The sequence below is a fragment of the Apteryx mantelli genome, chromosome 19, assembly GCF_036417845.1.
Source record: "Apteryx mantelli isolate bAptMan1 chromosome 19, bAptMan1.hap1, whole genome shotgun sequence".
In the NCBI taxonomy this organism is placed as follows: Eukaryota; Metazoa; Chordata; class Aves; order Apterygiformes; family Apterygidae; genus Apteryx; species Apteryx mantelli.
In genome coordinates, this window is record NC_089996.1 from 7508252 (window position 1) to 7532702 (window position 24451).

At 43.0% G+C, this 24451-nt stretch overlaps 1 protein-coding gene across 1 annotated transcript in view; it reads left to right on the plus strand.

The window, feature by feature from the left end:
* Positions 1-479: 479 nt before the first annotated feature.
* Positions 480-24451, plus strand: part of GAS7 (growth arrest specific 7) — a 68317-nt gene continuing 44345 nt past the window's right edge. The window contains exons 1-2 of the mRNA XM_067308104.1: positions 480-538; positions 4196-4316. Of these exons, the coding sequence (XP_067164205.1) occupies positions 506-538; positions 4196-4316 (154 nt within the window). The 5' untranslated portion in view covers positions 480-505. The remainder of the gene's footprint in view (positions 539-4195; positions 4317-24451) is intronic.

Consider the following 24451-nt stretch of genomic DNA (forward strand, 5'->3'; position numbering starts at 1 on the left):
GACATGGAGAAGGAGACCCGTCGGGCTGTTGGCTCTTGTGTATCCCTTTAGGTATTCTTGCTATGTGGACTTTTGATCTCAAGAAATCTCATAGAAAGGAGGTGCTTGTGTTCTTGATTTTGGAAGTTTTGAGAGATATTTTGGTCCCTTTTCCAGGCAGCAAATACAGATGTAGGCACCAGGGTTTCACATTCTCTTCTCTGCTTACATTGTTCAAATTTCCTGTTTCCTCAACAGCGAGTTGCAGATGTCCTTTTCAGGTCCACATTTTGTCTGCCTAGCACTCTGCAGAGCCTGGTGACACTCCCAGAAATGACAGCAAGGGGAGTGGCGTGTTTCTCCCAGCTCAAAGGCACTACCAGTGTTTCAAAGTTTGAAAAACAGAAAGGATTACTAGCCCACCCACTCTGAGCTTCTGTGCAGTGCAGGTCAAAGAATTTCAAGGTCCCATCTTTTTCTCTGTTTGGAATATAGCAGATCTTTTAGAAAGAAGCACTTAATCTCGATGGAGACACTCCAAGAAGTGAAGAGCCCCTCGGTAAGCCATTCCAGTCATTAATTATCCTCATGATTAACAGATGAGACTTTCTTTTCAGTCTGAGTCTCTCTGTTTTCAACTTCCAGTCATTGTCTGCTGTTCTGTCTTTGTCTACTGGTTTGTAAGACTCTCTGCTAATGAAACCTCCTTTCCATGTAGACAGTCCTCAGTTGTGATTTACAGTTCTCATAAACTGTCCTGTCAATTATTCTTCTAAAAATAGGAACAACAGATGAAAGTAATAACACAGTCTTTTCAAGCCATCTCAGGAAGATGTGAGTAAGCAGAAGTGCCTCTCTCTTCTTGTGACATGCAGCAGGGGAACAGGGTATAAGAGCTGGGTTTGGGGAGAGGATTTGAAGCCTGTCTGAACTGTGCAGTGCCAGCTTTGGAGCTGTGCTCTTACACACCATCTGCCAGTTGCTTCCTATCTCTGTGCTGTCTCCTGGCCTCCTTCTCTGTCTTGTCTTTCTGGACTGTGAGCAAGATTGCCTCTCACTGAATGCCAGGTTAGCCTGAATTCTTCCCATATGAGTGTCCAGATATGGTTCAAGTTTAACTTTGCTGATGCTAGAAGAAGTGACTGCAGAGTGTCTGGCTGGGACAGGATTGTATCTGCCTAGCAAAACAGAGCGAGAAACTGTCTCCAGACCCCTGTGCTTCAGAATCTCTTGTTTTGGCAGAGTAGAGATGATATGCTGCTCCCCATGGCCTCCATGGCAGTCATACTTCTGAAAGGATGTGCTACTGAATGTGCCAGAACTATAAGGCACTTAATCTGTGATGTGTTATAGCCCAGCCTCATATGCCACTGCCCACATCATCTCCTACCCCAGTGTCTCATGGTATCTCTGCTTCAGTTTGTGTGGGGAAGATGAGTAGAGAATGAAGCCAAGCTTTGTTTCCTCCTTGATTCCTCCCCTGGGCCATTCCTAGTTCCTCTTTCTCCCCACCGAGTGCCAGACTGGAGCAGAGCTGCTATGAAAGTCGGAGTACAAGTGCATATAGAAATGGATTGCATTGGGAACAATGAGAGTCCGTATCCCACAGGAGTAGTCCCAGCATCCAGAGGATCTTTCTGTGCAGTCCTCATGGTAGGGTAAAGTCCTGCCCAATAGGGAGCTGCTGTTTAGGATCAGATTCCTCTCTAAAGCAAAAGAGAGAGATCCACATGTTCCCAGCCCATGGAGATCCAAGCAAACCCTTGTCCCACTGTTTACTAGAACTGTTGCATTTGGCGGTGGTGTGGTTTTCTTTATGAACAGTCTTCTTGACCATCATTCATAGGGACTGTTGTGCTCTCTGCACTTCATTACTGGCAGAATTAGAAGCAAAAACAGAAATATTATTAACTCCAAAATAAAATCCTTGTGTGCTTTTCTGAAGTGATATATGTCTTGACAGGGGCGTTAGCTAAACACTGACTTAAATTTGGCCTCTATGCCATTTCCACCACTCTTGCTGGTGTGCACAGTAATGTCTACTCTATACTATCTACATCCTTCTCTTGGCATAGCTTTGTGTAAGTGTACCTCTCCAGAACCTGTCTGTAACAGACCTCTGCTTTTCTTGTGGTCCATCAGCGAAACCTGAAGCAACTCTGAAAAGATGACTCAAAGGATGTTTGGGCAATTGCAGAGCTTCTCTTAAGCAAACCAGCTGATATCTGTCCTTGCAGGGTATTGATGCTGATAGTGTGAAATGAAGTCATCTGGGTCCCCAAAATCAGCTAAACTTAGTCTTGACTGAAATGCATTATATATTTGCTACATGGGATCACTATAGGACCATATTAAAAATGATGGTGAGCAGGGACAGGGGTGATTCCAGCTCTGGAAGGAAAGAAGGTGTTAAAGACAGAACGGGTGAGTGTGTAGTAAGCATGTGAAATTCTGTAACTTCTAGATTCTGGAACAGAACCCAAGATTTGAAAATGCAGATTCCCCTTTATGGGGTCATTTTGCACAGAATATATAGTCTGCTGTAACTATCAGTTACTTTGTTACCTTCAAGACCAGAGATGTATGCAATGGATCTAAAGGTCCCAACCTACTGCTAAATGCTTTAGGAGTTGGTATACCCCTGCATGGTGGAATTTTTATTTTCTTCAGTATGCGTTTGCAAACAATAATGGGTGCCATTAACTGCGATAGAAGTGGCATTACACAGTGAAACAAGACACTTCTGTAAACACCATCATGTTGGGGAAGAACTCAAATAATCCAGGGAGAAAACTGGGATAACTTAATTTTCCTGTCATATTCTATGAGTTTTAGGTTTTCGTTAGTAGGAATTAGATTTTTCAGGGAAAGGTGTACTAGCCAGAGAGGTGTTTCAATGGCATGTATGGGGGGATCCTGCTCCTGTGATCACAGAAGAATAGGTGAGGCTGTGCCAGCTTCAGTAAGAAAAGAATTTGATTTAGTACATTTCTAAGCAGTAGCAATGATGGAAGAATTTGCCTTGAAGCAGACTAATTTGTAAGAAAAGTTTTACCTAGTATCCTAACCCAAGATCAGCAAAAATTAAATGTTGAGTAGCAACATAAACTGTGAAAGCTTCTGAGGTCTCACGTGTATAGCAGAGTGACTGTGACTATAAACTAATTTGATTAAACCTTAGAGAGCAGAAACACAGGGGAAATGAATAGATTGGGAAGATCCTACTGATTAGTTGTGCATACCACGCTGCTAGCCATCGGCACACAAAATACAGATTTGACTCATACACACTACAGTATTCCATATACAGTACCTGATTTTCTCCCTAACTTGTCAAATTTATGTTGGCCCAGCTGAGTCTCCCAGGCTGTGTGTCTCTGCTCAAGGAGAGGAGCTAAAATCTGAATTGGAACAGGCTCTATCTGTTCTGCACTAGCGAGGTAATATTCATCTCCCACTGGCCTTGGGTACGTATGACTGCCTTGCAGAGAACCTGTAAGCTGCCTGTGCAAGCACGCCGGATGAGGCACTAATGTAGGATTATTGTTGAGTTCACTGCCTCGTAAGAGTCACTATGATCAAAGTTTTCTCAAGCCAGAGAAATATAAAATAGACTTGTGGTTCCAAAACCATTAAATGACCCTTTTATTCAGGGAACACAAGGAACAAAGATTTGGAATCTGACTTGGACAAGGATACATCAAAGGCAGCTATCTGACAGTACTGTTCATATGTCTGTCAATGTTTGAAGATTATATGCAGCCAGATACTGAAACTCTGCCTGTCAACTGGATGTGGCTGTTTATGAATTCAGTACGGTCACTTGAAACCTGTCCCCTGCAGTGTCTGAAGGCATTTCCTGGATAGAGATTTGCTTCCATGGAATAAATAATTCCATTTCACACATTTTTCCTTGTTCTTTTGTACTACCTCCTTTGAAGGCAATGCTAATAAACAAACAAACAAACAAAAAAATCAGTAAAATGCATACCCAGCCCTCCAAGGGAAGGATGCTAGGAGGTAAATCATGTTCTGCATGAAGGCAGAACACTCCTTGTAGCGGGAAGATAGGGGGAGAAAAGAACTGAAAGTCTTTGGTTGTGTTACAGTCTCCAGAATGCCAAACCACACGGTCCTTTTCCAGATATGAGACTGGCTAGACTTTACGTTATCTGGATGCTGATCTAATAGGTCTCTGTTATTTTTTCCCCCACAGAAACCCAGAAAGGCAACTCCTCAGCCAGGAGAAGATGCTTTGAACTGCCATCTTCCCCCTGGCTGGCAGAGCTATATGTCTCCCCAAGGCCGCAGGTACTATGTGAACACCTTCACGAATGGTAAGTGTGAGTGGGGGTCCAGTAAATGCATCTTCCTAGCAGTCCAAATATGCTGCAATAAATTGTGTCTCAAGTTAATTTTGATGGTAAGAGGGCCCAAAGAGTCAAAGGAATTAACATGATACTGCCATCGCATAAAAGAAGATAATTTAACAAGATTTAATCTTCAGATCCTCTGCTCTCTTCATCCTGACCATTAAAAGATATTTGTTGCTTTTATAAAAGATAAAGAATAAAAAGAGGAAACAACCCCCCGATAAAGCATTTCCAGTATAAAACACTATAAGGATTTGATTTTAACCACATTCTTTATTTCTTTTTCCTTTAGCTGGAGATACTTATGTTTATATATGTACCCATATGTAAAGTTGTTTGATAGACTGTCAGGTATTACTAATGCACCTTTATGGGAAAACAAAAATAGTTAATTGTAAAGAATCAAATTTGTTGATCAAGTCAAAGTCACCTTGCTCCTGGAGAAAAATATAAGAAAAGCTTGTGTAATAGGACATCAAAGATAGACAGTGTATATTTGTCTTTTATTCACTGTCTTGCTAATAGAGAAGCAGGCCTAACTCACAGCCTTATCAGCTGCTCAAGACCTGCCAAACTTGTATCACTTTCGTCTTACTTAAGACATTGTGTCTACCTGTTTTCCTGGTCATGAGATTACAACAATGTTGCAAAACAGACCTGTGACCTGCAAAACCAGATTTCTTAAGCAGAAAGAATGACAGAAATGGGGACAAGGGAGGAAAGGACTGCAAGAACTTCACTGTATTCACAATGTAGTCAAAGCTGTCAGAAATTACCACTAGCATTGCCCTTTCTGACTCGCTGTGAGGGCAAGGAGAGCCATGGAATGTCACTACAGACCTCACGGAATACTCAGGGACTATTTTTCTTCAGGATCCTTTGGCCAAGAATCTCTCCCCATGAATTCTGGCAAGTCATTATTTACCTAGGTGTTATGCACTGAGGTCTTGTAGGACCCTGCAGAAGGCACAGTGTCGTTAAACACAGCCTTCATTTTGAAGCACAGTGTACCTTGGCTCATTGGCAGCATCCCCTGTGCTGGCTGAGAAGATCGGTAGGAGCTGGATACCTTATCCCCAATGCAATTCAGAGATGGATGAAGAGGTGGTTAAACTCAGTCCTGGGCCAGCATGGTGATGGGTCCTTATTTACAGGTATTGGCTTGAGATCAGTTAAAAACACTAAGAGTTAGAGCCTGTTTTTTGTGTGACAAAAGCTCTAGTTAATGAAGTCCTAATCCAGAAAAGGAGATGACCTGCACACAGTTTCTCCATAATCTCAGGCAGTTTATTACCATCCTCACAATAGTAGCAGACAATATAACAAGGAACAATAGCCACATATTGCAGCTTGGGAGGTTCTGGTCAGACAACAGGGAAACAATTTTCACTAGGAAGGAAGAGCAGCATTAGAACAAATTGCCCACGGAGGTTGTGGGATCTCCATCCTTGGAGGTTTTCAGGACTTGGCTAAACAAAGTTTTGCCCAGCGACAGGACGCGAGGCAACGGGCACAAACTGAAACACAGACACTTCCATCTGAACATGAGGAAAAACTTTTTCACTGTGAGGGTGACATAGCACTGGAACAGGTTGCCCCGAGAGGTTGTGGAGTCTCCTTCTCTGGAGATATTCAAAACGCGCCTGGATGCAATCCTGTGCAATGTGCTCTAGGTGACCCTGCTTGAGCAGGGGGGTTGGACTAGATGATCTCCAGAGGTCCCTTCCAGCCTCAGCGATTCTGTGATTCTGTGATACAGGCTTCTCTTACAGCCTCTGTAGGGGCACTCTGGCCCCTCCATGCCCCCAGTTCATCTTTTGTTCCCAGACAGCTCAGTTTTTCTCAGTCTGCTCTGTTAGAATACCCTGCTGCTTGGAAGTTTTCTAGCTGTGTGGTTATTGCTTATTGCTAGTCTATTGGCTTGATGATTTTGCTTAGGAGTTTTGCTGCTGTATTGCACTGTCAGATTCACATCCCAAATGCCTCTGCTTCCTCAAAGTGAGTTATGTGCAAAGGAAGTGTCACCTATGGGTGTCATTTAGACCTCAGACAAAGCAGAAGCTGTATGCAACCTCTAGAGCTTTCTGTTGAAGTGTGTGATAAAGCCTCTTTCAGCCCTGGAGTGAGCAGCTATCTGGACACTGCTTTGATTAAATCTGACTAATTGGCTCTGACCTTTGTCCCTACAAAAACTGCTAGTGCAGAACTATCCATAGGCAGGTTGTCCAGTTTCTTGTTGGATATGCACTTTCTTCCCTGACTGTGCTGCAAGATTGGGCCTTCTGGGCCATGCAGTCACCACAAAGTCACATTTGGCATGTGGGCTTTCACCTTGACACTTGGCAAGTATTCTTTGGCTCCAAGCCATAGGATAAGAAGTCAAAGACAATATGCTGTAAATCTGCAGTCCCCATCTTTCCTCTGGTACAGCTGCACTGGCATGAGTAATGTTTAGCATGTCTCATAGACTGGACAGCTCGCTGACTGCACTTGCTGACTTGTCTTAACTGCTTATTTGTCCTGTCATTGCTGCAGCTGCTGCTGGGAGTATCAAGATAAGCACTGACAGGGTTTGTCACCAGGACATGGTACCAGCATAAATCTCTATCACAGGGTTTCATGTGCCTCCTTCCCGCTTTGCCTCCTCAGCACCATTGTTTCAGCAGCAGGAGCTGAGATCTCCTTTCCATCAAGGTCTTTCCCACGTAGGTGCACTCCTAGGTAGCTCTCTTTTTATCCAAGCTATCATCAGATGATGAATGTGCACTGAAGTGTTTGAGAGAGACATCACTGTTCAGGTGTTGATGCATAAGCACTATAACTCAGAGGTCAGTGGAGGCTAGAGGTGTTCCTGGTTGGCCCTCAGTTTGATCCCTGTAGTTAAAGGTCTTTTGCTCACCATTACCCATCAACAGCAGTTAATGCAAAACTCTTGCCTTGTAAGGTCATAACCATTTCTCAGATCTCCCAGGAGTCAGTCAACTCTGTACTAAAAAGGATGACCAGGAAGTGTTTCAAGACCTCTTTCACACCCTTCACAAATTCTCTCAGGTTTTCCTCTCTACCACAGGGAAGTCCAGGTGTTCAGCAGCTTCCACAAACAGTGACTCACAAAGTGGCTGGCTGGGTGCATGTGGACTTGCTGTAAAAACACGGTAAGGAGGACAGCCATTGCTAGAATGTACATCTGGACTCAGTTGAAAGAGAAGGAGCATTACTAATCCAACCAGGACATAATGTTGTCCATGTGCAGATTGGTTTCCCCTGGTCTTTCCCCTCTGATTCCAGAGCTGAGAGGGTCTGAAATGTTGCTTTGTTTCATCCACCACACGTGGAGCAGAAGACTGGGAGGGGTCAGGGAATACTGCTTTGGTTGTGCATGGTTGGAATAATGGGAATAATGTCTCCCAGGAAGGGAATGAGTTCTCCTCTTGATAGAATGTGCATGTATGCTGCACATCCTGACAAACACTCGGTACTGGTAACTTTTCTTTTCTGTGCTGCACAGAGGTTCACCTTCAGTAGGAGAGATGAAATGTGAGGTCATTTCAGGATATAGAATGGCATGGAAGGTAACAGCTTTGGGTTCTACCCATGCAGCCCAGCAGAGTCTGAGTGTTGTGTGCCTACAGGAGAAAAATGTAAGAGATTATTCACCCAATTACTGTTGTGTCTGGTCTCAGCCAAATGCCAGCAGTGGTCTATGCATATGGATCCCATTAAAATGGGTGCAACAAGTATATTTGTTAATGTAAAAACTGTTACAAAATATAAGGTTCTGTGTAAGATATATTTCGTAGTTAAACGTGCCAGTGAGTCACCGGAGGGAAGAATGGGGAACTTCCTGAGAAAACATAGTGTCAACCAGTCAGTCAAATAGAGGAGTTCCCACCCATATAAGGAAGAAATATTTGCATCTCCTAGGGAGCAAACCAGTCCTTACTTTAATGAAAACAAATGGCCAGACTATCTCCTGGACAAGGAAGGAATACAGTGAGATTCAGGGTGAAAGATTAAATCTGTCTGAACCCCCTTCAAAGGCCTTGGAAAGAGACATGCTGGAGCCAAAAAGCTTGCCAAAGCCAAGAAGTGCATATTCTGCTAGAAGCCTTCTATAGGAAGCTCTTGAATGGATGTGCTTTGTGATGTAGGCTTTCTCATGGAGAGCTCTCATTACTAGATGCGACAAGGTATAAGGTATGCTTAGAGACTAAGAAGTTCTGACTACCACCTTGCCAGGAGAGGATAGCATTTCAGAGCAATGAGGGAGCTAGACAGAACTTTCTGGTTTATTTTTGGCCTAAGTGGTTTAACTGCCCTTTTTTTTTTTTTTTTTTCCCCACCTCTGTATTTTATAAGCATCTGTAACAGCTTTGCTGAAACTGGATGTTGTCAGTAAAGTATTTTATTTGAATTGTACATTAACATAGCTGCACTGGGAGGTGAATTTAAGGCACCTAGATAACAACAAGGCATTCTTCACTGAAGGTTATAGTAGATATTTCAGCTGGGGGACCTCAAATAATAGTACACTGACTCCTCAGCCATCCCAGGGTTAGCAGTGTGCCTCACGTTCTGCTGCATGGAATAGGTGGAGAGCTGGCACCGGAAGGGTAGATCAGAAAACCCTCTGGAATGCAGCTACTGGGACTCATGCTTGGACTGTAAGGGTTTCCAGGGACCTTGTCACACTGGGCTGTACTGCAAAATGAGTTTGTCTTCTCATCCATTTGGAGCCTTCTGTCAGAGAGGATTTTGGTTTTCAGTCACAAAGTAGATGGAGGCTCTGACTTCAGAGCAGTTTAGGTGTATCCCTGTGTATGTCTCACGTTTACTATTATCAGGCTCTACACAGCTTCCTGTTCAGCAGGCAGAAACATAAAATTGCCCTAGAAAGGCCTCTGCAATTTCTATCTGTGATCGAAGAAAAGTAGGTTCACTTTCTAGCTTCTCTGAAATGCCCTGTGGAGTTTCCTTCAGTGTCCAAATGCAGAATCTGGATCTGTGGGATCAGAATCACCTTGCCAAACCAAGGGAATCTTCTTCAGGTGCTGAAGCACCAAGATTGTCTAAAGGGGCTGCACACTTTGGGTTTATTGTGGTGGCTTGCATTTTATGTTGTCTTTCAGATAACAGTTTAATCAGATGGGAAGGTCAGAGCTTTTTGGTTTTGTTTTCCGGAAATCTGCGAATTTCTGAAGGGATTTCTGTATGTCAACCCTGGTCTGAGCCCCACTTGTTGAGAGAGTGAATGGTTTCAGAGAGAATACATATGACAGTCAGGTTATTCTCCTACCTTACAGCAGGTCTCTCTGTGACTGCTGAGGAGACTATTTATTCAGTTTTTCTTTTACTTTAAATAACTCAGATATCTATCTTATCAAAGCCTTTCAATATTAGTTGTTCTGTGCCTCTCCTACTCACTGAGGCTGAACCAGGCAGAGTGGCTGAAGTAGAGGGAAGAAGTTATCTACTTCTATCCAAATATGCAGAAATTTGAGAGGAGAAACTAACAATAATTAGAAAAAGCAAAGAGCTGTCCTGATATTTTGAATTCTACTATCCACTAGACAGTGTAGTGTTCTTCTTTCACGGGTAGTGATCAGGGGGAAGAAGCAGCCAGAAAGTGAGTGGAAGAAAGGAAGGGCTTCTACACAGAGCTATCCAGGTATCTTCCCTAGCTCTCCTCAGCCTGAGCTGTTCCTTCTAGGTATGCCATGTCCATTGGCCATAAGGACTGCTAGGAGCCTATCCCACTTTTTTCCATCCTGGGATGCAGCTGCTTACCCTCTGGCTACAGCTGGCTACTGCAGAGCTGTCCCTAATCCCATCTTGTCCAGAGTCCAGAGGTACCCAGCCTTGCTCTGCCACTAAACTCAGCTAAATGCTAGAATGTCACACAGGTTTTTTTCTTCAGGGCTGGATGTTAGGTAGCAAATGTAATGCTGCATTTTCAGTTGAACAGCGCTCTGCAGGGTTTCCTGTAGGCTGAAGCCCACAAATCCATGCTATCACTTCATTTTTACACCTGTAACACATCTCTTATGCATTGCTATCAGGCATTCTCCCTTTGGTTGTCCCATTCTATCATGTCTTTCTCGTGCATGAGGTAGAAGATAGTTACTTATTTTAGCTGTACACTAGGCATATGTGCAAGCTTCAGGCATTGCGTTCGTTGTCTATTCCTTTAAAAGCTGTATTTGGACATCCCCTGAGTGGCAGCCCTTCCCTTGCAGTATTCTAGCCATCCTATGTGGACCTTCATTAGTTCTTTGATGTGGGATATTGTTCTTGTTAGGCTGTTAGCTGCAGGACAGTCATGCTCTCAAGCTCCCAGTCGTTGTGTTGAAAAGCTTCTGTAATTAGGCTTTAATTAGGCTTTGTATTTTTCAGGCTTTTCTAGCATTGTTTAGTTTACAGAAATGAAATGATTACTCTCTCAGCAGTGCTTTTCTCCTCACACCAGAGAAAGGCACAGAGCTGTTCTGGTCTCTCATTATTTCTGAGCTGCTGTTATCCATTGTCTGCCACAGCTTCCAAGGCCATGGCGTGGGGTCTGCCAGAGGGTCTTTTCCGCCTAGGACATGTTTCTCACTGTGTCCCATCAATTATCCTGTCTGTCAGTGGAAGGTACATATTAATGTCCCAGAATGGGGACTTTAAGCTCAGGACTGTAACTAAGCCCTGGAGTGGGTGAGAACCCAACAAAGCTTCCTCTCCCCAGTGACAGGAGGATGTAGGGGGAAGCACTAGTTCATTGAAGGTGGGCACTGGTGAGAGCTGGCTTCCTTGGGAAGGTTATGGCAGTTTTAGTACTTCCATCATTGACAAGCAATGGTCTGATGAGGTGTGGTCCCTCCCAGATGGCAGGATTGTGACTAAACATTTATGTAGCCTCCAGTCAGACCAGGGCAGTGGACAAAGACCTCATGTGAAGGAAGGCAGCTCTTTTACAGGAAGGCAGGTCTGAGAAGCAGCAAAGGTGATCTGAGAGCTGGCTAGCAGGAAAGCAAACTAGAGGGAAAGGGGCCATAGTTAAATTACTGTAAAGATGATGCAAAACTGTTTGGCAGACCATATTCAGAGTAGTTATCAATGGTCCATTGTCAAATGGAAATTTGCACTGAAGGAAATTCTGCAGGGATCTGCCCTAGGCTTGGTTCTGTTCAGTATTTCCAGTAATGAATGGCATGCTGAAATTGAGAGTACTTATTTAAATGTTAACTTTAAATGAAACTGGAAGAGAACGTAATGTACTTCATAGGACAAGCTTAGAATTCAAAGTCATCTCAAAACTGAAGAAATATCCTGAAGAAGTAGGATGCTGTTCAGTAAAGATGTGCTTAAGATTGGAGATTTCATCAGAAATAATTAAGGGACAAAGACAGGCAATGGAGCAGTTTACAGAAAAAGATGTAGGGGCTCTAGAGCATCTGAAATTGAGTGTGAGCCAGCAGCGTCGCGCTGTTACGAAAACAGACAGCATTTTCCGTTGTATAAATAGGAGTGTTGTCTGTGAGGCATGAAGTAATCCTTCAACTTTACAAGGAAATTATAAAGCCTCAGCTGGAATATTTTATCTTGTTTGGGCTCCGCACTTCGGGAAAGATGTGAGGCAGTTGGAGGCAGTCCAGAAGAGAGTAGCAAGAATGATGGGAGATGTGGAAAACATGGCCTGTGGGGAAAGGTTAGGAGATTGGGGCTGTCTGCCCTAAGAAAGGGAAGACTTGAGTGGGGATGTAGGCTTCAAGTGCATAAAATGCTGTTGCAGAGAAGACTGTTTGCAATGCCAGTCCTGAACAGAAGACACAGTAACATACTTCAGTTGCACTGACGAGAATTCTAATTCTTTCTAACTTTCTAAGATAAAGGTAGTGAAGTGCAGGAATAGATTGCCAGGGACTTTTTATCACTGGAGGTCCATAAGAGCAGGTTACACAAATCTATGTGAAGAATCATGTTGGGCTTGTTTTGGGGTACAGCACGGACCAAATGACTTCCTGGAGTCCCTGTCAGGCCTGTTTTTTCAGTCTGTGGAATCTAACCTATATGAAAAATGTTTTTCAACTCAGAGGATGATAAATGCCAGGGACTCACATGGGAGTTGTTCTTTATTCAATATTTTTGGGTTTCCCAATTTTTACCTACACTATGTCACATCTAATTAGACTGTCATTAGTCAACTGCTCTTTTGCTTTTCCTGCTCCTCTAAGTCAAAAAGAACATGAAGTAATCTTAATATGATTTCAGAAGAGCATTTACCATGCTTCATTTCACATGCATGCACATGCATCTGTGTAGAATATTCTCACTTGTGCACACACATGTATGCACACACATGCATTTTGAGGCAAGTACATACCATGAACAAACCCTAGATGCTGAAAGAAATCAATGACTTATGACAGATTCTGTTCTTTCATGGGCATTCCTGCCTTCCTGCTCTGTCTTCCCCAGACTGTGAGGAAGGTAGGAGGCTGGGAGCAAAAGGATCAGCCAGCAGTGCCCTCCAGTGTGTGGGACAGAAGCAGCTGGTTGGTTACAACTCAAGAGGCTCCGCACAGTCCAGTAGATGTGCATGCTGGAAGCGGGTGCACAGGCAGGAGCATGAAGGGGACACAACCATAGAAGGCCAGCAAATCCACACGAGCGTTCATCTAATGGCGTTCCGTGCTGCTTTTCAGCCTTAACTCTTTGGGTAGTTCTTCTTCTTCCACCTGAAAAGAGGAGGCGTTTGGTGGCCAGTCCAGTTTGGCAAATTGCCTCTGTGAACATGACTGGCACGGCATCATTTTTGCTGTTAGTGGTCTGCTGCACTAAGCAGCGTTCATCAATTGCTTGTCTCCTCACACAGTACAGAGACTTTTTTTTAGATTAAATGGGCTCTTTGCTCTTGGTGTTTGAGCTTGTCAGAAATGGGAACTCAGAGTATGTTTTCACATTCATGGGGAGGGAAACTGTGATTTTAGGGGCAAATAACAGTGTGATCCTTCTAAGCCTTCAAAACACAGGAAAACCTGCCACTTGTGAGACATCAGTTTTATTCTGGCAGCTGTTTCCCATGCTTGGTGTCCTGCCCACATTGTGATTGTCTACCTGTGCTATCCATATGTCTTATCAGACTATACTAGTATTTCCACTGTGCATTTTGCTGTGTGATCTAATTTTCATTGTCTTTACATGATAAACACAAGGAGATTGGTGCTGAACTGGAAATAAATACAATTTATGAGACAATGTTCACAGTTGGAAAAAGCTGTTAGAAAAATCTCTAATTATATGAAAGAATTGCGGTGACTCTATGAAATAAACAGACCTGCACAGGTAAATGAGCCAGCCAACAAAGCACATTCTTGTCTATCTCTACTTGATGACCAAATCAGATAAACACTCCACATTTACAATCATTTGAAACTGGTTGGGCTTAATCCTATAGCTATGTTTAAGGCTTCTGACCTGTAAAAAGTCTAGAAAAATAGGCCCAAGAGAATTTCAGTATACCTAAAATTTTTGATGGTATGATCTGCTCTAGAAAGGTTGAGTCTACACTAATTATATTACACTCAGGACACTTGCATCTATCTTGTACAACATTTAGACACATCAGGGTTTGTTATGTCGAAACATAAGGAAGGGGAGAGAGATGGCTAGCTACTCTAAAGCTCCTGTAAGGCCTTTTCTGTGGCAAACATGGCCTTTCTTTTGCATCATTGACTCTGCAAGGAGTCCCGTGCTTTCTGGAAGGATGCTCAGGGATTTGGAAGGTTAGGTCCATATTCCAGCTCTACATTTATAACCAGGACACAGGTGAGCAAGAATGATAAACTGAACAGAACTATATGCAAAGGTGTGTGTGTCTGGCAGGCTGCTGAACTTCAAAGTCCACAGAATTGACTGGGCTCAAAGAGTGCTCACTTCTGTTGTCCTAGATAGGCTTCACCATCCCCTGAGCAGGTCAGAGGTTTGATTTGCTTAACCAAATACACCATCTGCAGTGTGGACATCTCCTTTTGAACCAGATGCTCCAGTGTCCCCATTTATCAATGGAAAGAAACAACTACCTTCACCTCACAATTCTCTTCCTGATATAGGTGTCTAAAATAGATAACATGAGCTGCACCCTAAAAGGCTAGTCTCTCCTCATTGATTCTAAGGACAGCCCCGAACAATTAGCTTGGATGACAATACCTTCTCTACAGACATCTAAAGTTGGCTATAATGAATCCCACCTAAAAGCTGAGTTGAGAGCCTGGAAGTGAAGAGGAATTTAAAAAATGCCCTCAGTTTCCCTGCATGGGATTACTACCCCTTATCATTTCCAGAGCAGAACACAGTGAGAGCAGGAACAGAGCGGGCTGCCCAGTGATGAAGTCTCATCCAGTCAAGTCATATGGTATGCACACCTTTCTCCACACCCAAAATATTTTCCTCACAGTGCGTAGGATGCATAGGACATATGGAAAATGCCACGCCTCATTTCTACACTGGGATACTACAGCTGTTGTAAATACTCAGTCTTGTTCACACATGCACACACACACATCTACATGTGTACTCACATTTCAGTGGAAAAGCACTTTGGGAAGATTCAGCAATTGAAAAGCAGCAGTATTCCTGGGGGTTAATTGAATAATATGAGCTGGAAGGACAGACAAACAGGTCTGCAAATCAGACTAGAACAAAAATATTTATCTGGGGGCAGTAAGCCTTGACAAGTTTAGGGGATTAAAGTAGCTAAGTGTGACCAGTTGGTATAAGCAGTTGTTCAGGAAAGAACTCTCTCGGTGGATATTTTCATTGTGTAAGTACTAAGAAGAACCTAGGAGGCCACATAGAGACTAGAAGGAAGGCAGTGGAAAGAAAATGCAGGCTGGTAACTACGGGTTCAGGGACATCACAAGGAAAAGAACACCTTTCCCATAGCACACTATGCCTTCCTTCAAGGTAATGGCAGCATATGATGAGATGGTAGGTATAGAACAGAACTAGCTAGAAAACAAGGAAACATAGACTGATAGGTAGAGGCCTGGGGTTTTGAGGACTGTTCAATGCAAATGACTCAGAGCAGTCCAGAGCAGCAGCACAGCGTTCCTCTAAAGAGCTGTGAGTCCCGCAGAGACTCTTACCACTTTCTACATGCTAGAAACCACTAGGACCGAGTTGGAAAAAAAAAAAAAAGTATTTATGTGTGTAGGACTCATAGGTTTGATTCAGTAGGAGATGTAGGAGAAGTAGTTTTCTCTTCTGCTGTAGGAGCAGTGAATGGGAAAGCAGTAATTACTCTGAGGAGTAACTCACTCTAAGGGTGAGAAGGTCCTTCCCAGATCTAATGCAGTGACTGTTCCTTACCTCTCTGTCCTTGTGCCCTTGAACAATGCTACTCAGCCTTGGATTTTTACCCATCAAGCTTTTTCCTTTTAAATCTCCTTCTTGCCAGTGTTTGGCTATCCCCATGCTCACAGTTCTCCAGTTTTTCCAGCCTTAGACTTACTAGCCACAGCCACACAGCCAGCTCTCTCCCTTTGCCCCCATTGTAAGCCCTCTGTGACTTGTTCAGTCAGTGTTGTCCCACACTCACTTTGCCTGTGCCAAGGTAAGAGGAACTGGATGTTTGAATTGTGTAAGCAGGCCAAACATCTCATCCCTGTCTCTAGAAGTTACTGCAGTCTTGAAGGGAAAGTCTGGGCTGTGTCAATGGTGCTTGTGACTCTGAATGGGGAGGGCAGGGGATGCAACCCATCCCTCAACATCAGCTGGCTTAGTCCTTCCCAGCAGTCTACTAGGGTTTGTAGGCACTGCTTCTTGGGCAAGAGGGAGGGGGTGGCAGCTGGGAGGGGGGTTGGTGGCAGCTGATGTGCTGAGGGAGAAGGGGGTCTGTACATCCCAGAAGGGTGGTTTTAGGGGTCCTGTTTGCAGTCAAGGGGAGAATAAAAGGTAGGAAGACTAGGAGACAGAAGAAAAAGGCCCTTTTGCACAGCTCCCAAACTCTTCTTGAACCAGTCTGCCTTCCCCCATCCAGTTCCCTTATTGGCTTTAAGAAAAAAATTGGAAAGCAGGTTTGTCATTTCTTCCTCATCAGAACGGAAAACATAAGTGCTGCCCTTTGCATTGGTTTTAATTTACCAAACAGTGGTGAGCTTTGTCCCTGGGAGCCCAACTCTCCATCTATACTTCCCTTGAGCTTAAAGCTCAGTTCCAGAGTTGACCTGCTTGGACATACATGAAATAAGGCCTCCATAAACTACCAGTTATCTTGTGAGCTTCATATATTAAATGAGCTGACTCAACTTGCAGCTTGATAAAGATCCCAGTGCCTTATGCACACTGTTTTATCCCTGTTTGTCACTCAGGTGGTGAGGCATTGTGTGTGGTCCTACTGAAGAAATCCCAGTAGATGTTTAACTGATGTGTTGCAGGAACCTGCTGGCTCCTCAGTGCATGTGTCCATTTTACTATTTAGCTGAGATCACTAATTGCTCCTGTGTCCCATCTGTTCTCTTCCTAAGTCAACCAGAAGCTCTCTTGTTCTGCTGGAATTTCAGGAAATAAACATCCCCAGACTAGTCTGGGTTGCAAAATCACTATGTTGTGATGCTTTCAAAACCTTTCATGTATATGAGCTGATGGGAGGACTGTGCATAGGAAGAACTCCTCTGTCTGGGACAGAGGGCAAATAGACAGGGTGCTGACATTTACGTTCAACCCTGGGTACATCTCAGCATCCCGTGGGTCATTTGGAGGCAGGTGCAGGTAAAGTGAAATCATTTATGCCCTGGGTATCTCTTACTTGACAGCCACTGGGAAATAACAAGCTTTATTTACTTGCTGTTCTCTCTGGGGAGCTGGCAGCAGCCTTCTAGCTGGCAGTTTTAGAGCGCAAAGCAAGGAAATAGCGCTGCTCTCCACTGGCTGCATTTATTTACAATGCTCAGAATTTTGCCCTTGTTTCGGGCAATGTCAAGACTATTGGCACCTCCACTCAGCTTACTAGGGCTGAGTTTCCCCCCTACATCGACATCATCTGAAATGAACAGGTACTTCTGAAGTAATTCCTTGCTATCACTTGCTATGAATATTTGCTATAGCTGTGTGTTGTGATTGCAAATGAGAGGAGATAAGGGTCCAGGCACAGGGAGACAAGCAATGATTTCCTTAAATAGGTAAATGAAGGAGCAGGGAAGGTAAGTAGCAGTCAGGGTGGAAAGGTGATGTTATCCAGTCTCTGAACAGCGTAAGGAATTGTGTGCTTTACATAGCCTCTTAAAACCATCTTATTTGCATAGACAATATATATCTGTTTTTCAGAAAACTGGAGTGAGCAGCTCCTCTGCTTTGACATCAGATTAATTTTCTTTTTGTATATGAGGCTGTTGTAAGCCAGTGACTGAATGGTGCTGTCAGAGCAGAAGATGAGACTGCACATAACATGAACAGTAAGAGAAAGTGGAAAAGTTTCCTATCTGCATGGCAGTGGTGGCCTTGGTGTTTTCATGAATGGGGAGCCCTGGGACTGTACTGCCATGCCAAGTTCAAATGTACCCTGTGCCCGGAATGCACAGCTACTATGAGGTTAATCATGTGGCTGCTCAGTGTCTTTGGGAGTGGTTTACAACTGTGTGGGTGGTAGATTCAGCTGGAAAATATTTGGTCGTGTTAAAAGACTTCTCTGATGTGCCGCAGCTGTCATACTTCTTGCATTAGTCAAACAATAGCACTCCAGCTACCCTGTCTATCACATAAAAGATGACTTATATTCTTATGACACAAGTGCGAGTGTGGCTTGCTACCACCTTGTATTCTGGACTGAGGTCAAGCTTACATGGTGTGTCCTTGTTTCCAGGCTTTTCTTGTCTGTGGCATTATGTCCTTCCCATTTACTAAACAGCTTTCTCTGGAAAAGGAATTCTGCTTTCACATTGTCTTAATCCTAATTAAGGTCCATATAGTCTCAGCGTTACAAACATCACTGCTAAAAATGCCACCTACAACAACCAAGATCTGGGGAATGGACTTTTAGGCAGTCCTGAAATGTGTAGTTACAAATGTCCATTTCCTTGAAAAGAATTTCCAGAAGTCCAGCACTTTAGAGTTTTAAGAAAATTGTCTTGATCTGCCTGAAAAAATATATATTACTTAGTATCACCCTGGTACCACCAGCCAGCTTTCCTGCCTCTGTCTTCCTGGGCACCCTTTCTTTCCTGTTCATCTTGATTTACCATTGACCTTCCTTTCACTCAGGTCCCTATTCCCAGCAAGTCTCTGATTCAGCTGTGCAGCCACTGCAACCTGTAGCCTGCCTGCTCACCCCAGGAAGAGCAGAAACCATAGATTTTGTCTTGTCAGCTCCGAAAAATGATATAAAAAATCAGTGCTGTAAAGGTATCACATTTCCTTTGTGAATCTACTGCTTAGGGACTTTAAACATCCTATGGCAAGTGAACAGTTCTGTGTGTGTGTGTGTGTGTGTGTGTGTGTTCAAGGTTTTAATTTTGGGCAATATTGCATAAATATCACTGGACTGTATCCTCAGGTGCTAGAATCCAAAAGTTAAGTACTCCAAAAGTCAAGTACATCCAACATGGTGGTGTGTTTGTTTTGCAAGTCAGTTTTCCAGAGCACCAGACCTGTACCTGTATAAAACATCTCAGTCTGAGTGGTTAAGCGCTGCCATTTCTAAGCCCCTCTGGAATCCACAGCTGGAAACTATACTGCTCTGCTTTCTTCTTGGACCCTATCCGTAGGTTGTCGTTATGAATAGTTCCTTGGCATAATACCCCCAGATAAGAGATAATAACAGTGGTTGTGGTCATCCATCCTTTCATCCTTTGCCATAAGGAAACTCGCCCAGGTTAGAGAATACCCATGGAAACAAAAAAGAAACTTTTGTTTGCTTTGAGCTCCTCCATTCTAAAATATATCATTCATTACATTTATGGGTCATGCTTATTTTCTATGCAATGTCAGAGATGAGAGCGCTGTAACATTAGTATGTCACAAGCAGAACTATTCTTTCCTAAGATACATAATTTTAAAGTATTGTAAGTATGTAAAAAGGATTAAATTAAGAAGCACTAGGTGTGAAGAAAACTTCTCTACTGCACCATCATAAGGTAGACCTTAATCAAAAACACGAAAGCAATTTTAATAGTTCTACATTTCACTGGGTAATTGGAGGATGACAATTAAGTAGAATTTTCCACCCTGCAATCACAAAGTGGTATTTGCATTTTCATTGATGCTGTTGTGAGAGGGCAAGAGAGCTGAGTAAATCCAGGAAGTGGTCAGTTCTCCAAAGGGAATGCATACTAGATCTATCCTGACGGCCCAAGCACAGCTTGGAGAGAATCTGACTGTGGGTAGCACTAACGCTGTTACTAATACAGTTTGTCATTTTGTAATTTTACCTCTAACCTTTACCAATCTTAAATTCTGTATTTTGAGAGAATAAACAAGACTTACTTTATCCTTGTTTTGGTTACAAAGCAACCTCAAAGTAAGCTGAAAGCACAGAGTGCACCATTCCTCTGGAAGAGATGACCTGGTAATTTAACTGGACTGGGATGTTCTTGGAGTTCCTGCCCAACATACTTTGTAGTGTCCCTGAGAGCCAGGGTGTGCGCATCAGACTGGAATCCAATGAGGACAGATGCCATGTATCAGAGAGCGATCTTTCTTGGAAGATAATTAGTCATACAACTTTGGAAAGCAGTGAGCTGAAAAGGGATGTTTTATACATGAGGATGTTCACCACTTACAGAGAGTGCTTATTCCTTCTGAAGTACCAGTTGCTAAATCCAAAGTAAGAAATTAGTGGGTGGAAGGAACCTAACCATGACCTACTATAGTACTTCCTTTGCCTAATATTTTTGCATCTCTTTGAGTCAGTTAGGGAAAGACAGGTAGGTTTGTTAGGGAGTTTGGAAGGATTTAGTCTGTGGGTTGAGGTTTTTCTTTCATATCTCACCAACTACAGTCAACACCTACTCCAACTAAACCTACAAACTGCAGATGAGACAGTAAGTTATCTACACAGAAACCTAAGAGTTGTCAAGGCATTTTTATTTCATGTCTTCTTCCTTATAGGTAAAACTTTTAGTGACAGTTTCCCTCTGATATTAGAAAGCCTTAGCAAAGGCAGAGCACTATAGTAACCTGCCCTGGTAAAGTGACCCAAAACCTAGAAAAATAAAGTGCATGTGTCAGAAAGTGCTGGAAATAGTGTTACTGTCAGCACCAAGCCTGCAGTGAAGGCCCACTTTTGTCTGGCATGATGTTTGCAAAAAGAGGTGCATGATACAGGTCCCAGTGGTCATTTTGAAAGATAAACTGAAAGGTAAAATAAGAACTATTGTCAGCAGTAGTTTTCCCCATGTTGTTGAGGCAGTGACAGGCATGTTTGCCCTCAAGACATGGAGAGAGAATCCCAAGAGCTCTTGGATGGTACCTGTGTTCATGTCAGTGTTTAGGGCCTGAGAATAAAAGCTTTATTCTAGCCTCAGTTTCTTCTTTTATTGAACTGCCTCTGGGATAGAGCTGGATTTTAGTTCTGACACTGCAGCTCCTGCTGATCTAGTTCATACACTACACGGTGTTCTGCTTTCAGCGCTCATGAGACTGAATCGCATGTTTCCTGCAGGAGCAGAGAGATTTGCATCTGTCACTTCTGCCTGCTTTTCCTATCTCTTTTAATTAGGTCTGAAAGGTCAGGACCTTGGGTGGTCCACGGCAGAGAGTTACCTCGCAGCCCAGTGAGAGGAGACTGTGTAGGACAGTGCTGCAGCTGGAATCTTACACTTCAGATGCTCGTGCACAGGCTGGTTGCTGGGCCTCTTGGGCTGATGTTACCAGAACCATATAGAGTTTTGTAGTGCAAGGCTCACCAGGCCAATACATTGGAGCACAAAGAAGAAACCGCTGCTGTGCTGAGTCAGGCAACTCCTTATACTCTGTGGTCTTCAAAAGGTCACAAATGGAGAGCCAGAATGGCTCTTGCTGACCTGGAGTCAGTTCTGTGAACTGACTCATAGGTTAGACCTCCTCAATCATACTAAGCAAGATTTCCCCATGCTATATTTCCTCTATGGAATAGGAAGGAAATATTTTAATTTTACTCTCATTCACCCACTTCTTCTGTTTCTACAGTTTTGAATGTTTTAATCTAATCTTAGGGCATTGCAAGTGATTTCTCTTGTAATTTCCCCTCCTTACATACATATACCCACACACTCCTCCTGCCTTTCCTTAGGGCTGTTTTCTCCCACCCACAATCTCAAGGTATGAAGTGCCATGAAGCCATTTCTGGTTCATCACAAATGCGGGGCATATCTCAGCAAGAAAGGGGAGTGAAGGTGAGGGAGAACACTGACAGCACTTTATTTCTGGTTGGTTAGATGAGGTGTGTTTAAAACAAAGCCGACTGGAGTGTGGCAGCTTTGGCAGCCTGGAGATTTGGACTGAGGAGTGCATTGTTGTACAGTTAAAAGAAAATCTTTTTTAGCAGAAGTAGGTCTGTTTGCGCTCCCTTTGACTCAGAGGTCCAACCAGACTTTGCTGTTTGGGGAGGCCATGGACAGGCAGCATGCTTTGCTACAAGTCCAGGAAGATGCAATGGAGCAGTGAAAGGAGGGTAAAGAAGTTTGCAAACTGTGTCTGTACATATGAGCAATTCCCACATGCCACTGGCGAGAGCATAGTGAATCTAAAACAGACGAGTGGGGCTGTGGGGCATGCTCTACCTTACTGCAAATATCACTTCTAATTCTGCATGTTATCAGGTGCAGTTCAGAGGACCTTGCAGGATCTCTTCCTGTGGCATTCAGAAGGGACAGGAGAGAATTTCAGTTCCTGTTCTTCATTCGTGTCAGAGTGACCTGTGCAGCCTGCATAGCTTCTCATTATCCAGAAACTGGATTTGGAGCTGCTTGCTCAGCATGACACATTTATTGCTGTAAAAAACAAAAGAAATTCAAAACCTATTTATAAAAGTGTGAGCTAGCACTGGAAGCTGGGTCACACCTTGTAGCTGCAACAGATCCTTAAGACTGGGAGAAAGGGAAAGGTTTCTGCACAGCAAACAAACCTGGAGCGCTTCTGGCTTGCCCTTCCATTCTCATAGTTTGGCCAATAAAATAATGGAGCGTGTAGCTCATAACATAACACTAAACATGACACTATGCAGACGTACTAACTCCATTCCAGAAAGCAATATAAATATACTCAGGAGGGATTATGCTAGACCTTAAATCCCTGATATTCGGCTGATGTTATATTGTCAAACTGTAAAGCAGCTGTTTTGGAACCTCAGAACAGTGCTACTGGATTCACGCAGTGGTGACACAAAATTCCTTCTTCAAGTGCTACACTTTGATCACTAAAATAATCTACACTGGGACCTCTTCAGAAGCTGTCTTTCTCGAGTAACATGAAGTCCCAGAAAGTGTAGCTCTGTGAAGGCCTGACACATCATTTCTTTTCCTATTTTGCCAAACAGATGCACAGTGAACTTTCTCCCCCTAAACACCACAGGTTTCCGCTTTCCTTTGGGAGGAAATGTTTAACCACATCTGTGAAAACCCCCTTTCGTTTTGTTGGCATGTATACCTTGGCTCTTGAGGCTATTTTGCTTTGCATTGCATTGTTTCAAACTGAACAAGCGCCTTTCTACTGCCTCGCTGTTTAGTAACTAATTTCCAAACATCTCCCATGCTTGATTCTTACAGCTCTAGTTCTTTCTGTTCACAGCTCTTCCCTTCATAGTCCAGAGGATGACAAGGAAAGTACTAATTATTTCTTCCACTCATTGGCTAAATAGAATAATTAATACGTGACCAGTGAAGGAGGACAGAACTTTGTCGGAGTTGGTCTGCTAGTACTAAATTACAGTTTGTGGCAGAGTAAGAGTTTTTAGCTTGTAGCTAACATCCTGTTTGTAAAATTGGATGGGATGTAAAATCTTTTCTGATATTTAATCTGTTCCTGATAGCAATGATCATTGTTTTATCACAGTGGTATAGCTAGTCTAAAGATTTTCCAAGCATCAGTATCAAAAGCTGCATTTCGTACTCAAAGATGAGTGGCTGCCTTGGCTATATCAAACATGATGTTATCTCTCACCAAACCTTTTTGTACAGTTGTAGTAAAAAAATCATTTTTCCCCCAAACATTCATTCCTAATCATGACTAAACTGCAGAGAAATTTGTAATGTTATGGTATTATCTTGTTAAATTCAGTTGCTTCCAGTAGATGGCCTTATAACAGTACAGTCTTGCTTAAGATTAGTTTCCTCTTTGCTTAGGCTGCCTGAATAATTAGTCTATTACTCTGTGGACAAAGTGATTTTTTTTTTTCTCCCAGAATTCAAAACAAATGAGGTTTAAGACATTCTTCTTGTTATTTTCATTTCCTAGCCAATAAAAGATGTCATTTCTTTCCATTTTATGTATTTTTGTAGCTTTTTCCTTTTCCTTATCTATTACTCCACAATCACTTTATTTCTGTATTTTTGAAAATCTGTCAAGATACAGACTGTTTGGGGCTGTACTCACAAATAAGCTAACCACTGGCCACTGCTCTTGTATACATGAGATTTCTACACCCAATTTATATATCTAGACTTTTCGTGGGGCAGAGGGGAAGAATCAGGCACTTCAGACTAGCTCCACAGGGGCCAGCAGGCAAAGTAGAGAACCAGTTACAGGAAGAAGCTGAGAATTTTAACTGTTCAGTTACATTTCAGATGTATTTGTTAGTTTTGTTAGGCCCATCCCTCTGAACAGTCTCAAAAATGCAAAAACACTGTAGAGAGCTATGCTTGTATTAAAAAGAAACAACAAAAAAAAAATGAAGGTAGGTGTTTTTACAGCTAATGTCATGTTGTCCCACTGACTGCGCTTGGGTATAGCAGAAATGGACATCGCAACCTCTTCTCACAGAAGAACTCCAAAAGCCATTCCTTAAAGCACATATCTTCAAGACAACTAATTTACATATTCATTAATCACCTATCTACATTATAAACAAAGCCACTGTAAACTTGGACAGCATATTCTTTTGCTTCAGTTTGCATCACAATAGCATTAAATCAGAATTTATCTTTATT